Source organism: Microtus ochrogaster, linkage group LG3 (genome assembly GCF_000317375.1).
Source record: "Microtus ochrogaster isolate Prairie Vole_2 linkage group LG3, MicOch1.0, whole genome shotgun sequence".
NCBI lineage: Eukaryota > Metazoa > Chordata > Mammalia > Rodentia > Cricetidae > Microtus > Microtus ochrogaster.
Genome location: NC_022029.1, coordinates 29,234,938 through 29,235,684, shown reverse-complemented (window position 1 = coordinate 29,235,684; position 747 = coordinate 29,234,938). Strand labels below are relative to the sequence as shown.

The 747-nt window shown below is 43.1% G+C and overlaps 1 protein-coding gene across 1 annotated transcript in view; it reads left to right on the top strand.

Annotated features, from left to right (window-relative positions):
• Positions 1 to 474: 474 nt before the first annotated feature.
• LOC102001107 (vomeronasal type-2 receptor 116-like) overlaps positions 475 to 747 on the top strand; it is a 68,165-nt gene continuing 67,892 nt past the window's right edge. The window contains 1 exon segment of the mRNA XM_013351312.1: positions 475 to 512. Coding sequence (XP_013206766.1) covers positions 475 to 512 — 38 coding nt within the window.

Here is a 747-nt window from a genome sequence, read left to right as displayed (position 1 = left end):
CTTATGGGGCCAATTACATTCAAACTATCACATTCCCCACCCTCAATCTCAGAACTGTTGATGTTTTTGCTGGGTTCTCTGACTGTGATATCCTCTCTGGACCTGTGTCCTCAGTATCTCTTGCTCACCCTTCAAGATATAGCACAAAATTCATCCTGCCATTCATCCTCCTGACTGAGGAGTGAGACTCAATGCCATCATTACCCTATTCATTATTTTCTTTAGTGTGGTCTGCTTTCACTGTATACAGAGACCACTGAAGTATTGGGAACACAGCCTGAGTCCTCTCAGGAGGCCACAGTTTAGTGGGAAATAATCTCATTGGTGTAGGAGTTCCTTTTGTTTGTGTGTTGCTTTCATTGGTTAATGAATAAAGAAACTGTCTTGGCCTTTCTTATAGGGCAGAACTTAGGTAGGCAGAGAAGACAGAACTGAATGCTGGGAGGAAGAGAGCAGAGTCATGAGAGAACTGCCATGGAGCCACTAGAACCAGACATACTGAATATATCCTGGTAAGCCACTATAATGGGGCAATACAAAGATTAGTACAAGTGGGTTAAATCAAGATGTGAGAGTTAGCCAATAAGAGGCTAGAGATATGGGCAAGGCAGTGATTTAATTAATACAATTTCTGTGTGGTTATTTCAGGCATAAGCTAACCAGGCAGCCGGGATGAACAAGCTGGCCCTCTCCAAATAATATCTCATGACAAGGTACAGTTTGGCAGCAGACTCCATGGGATACTAG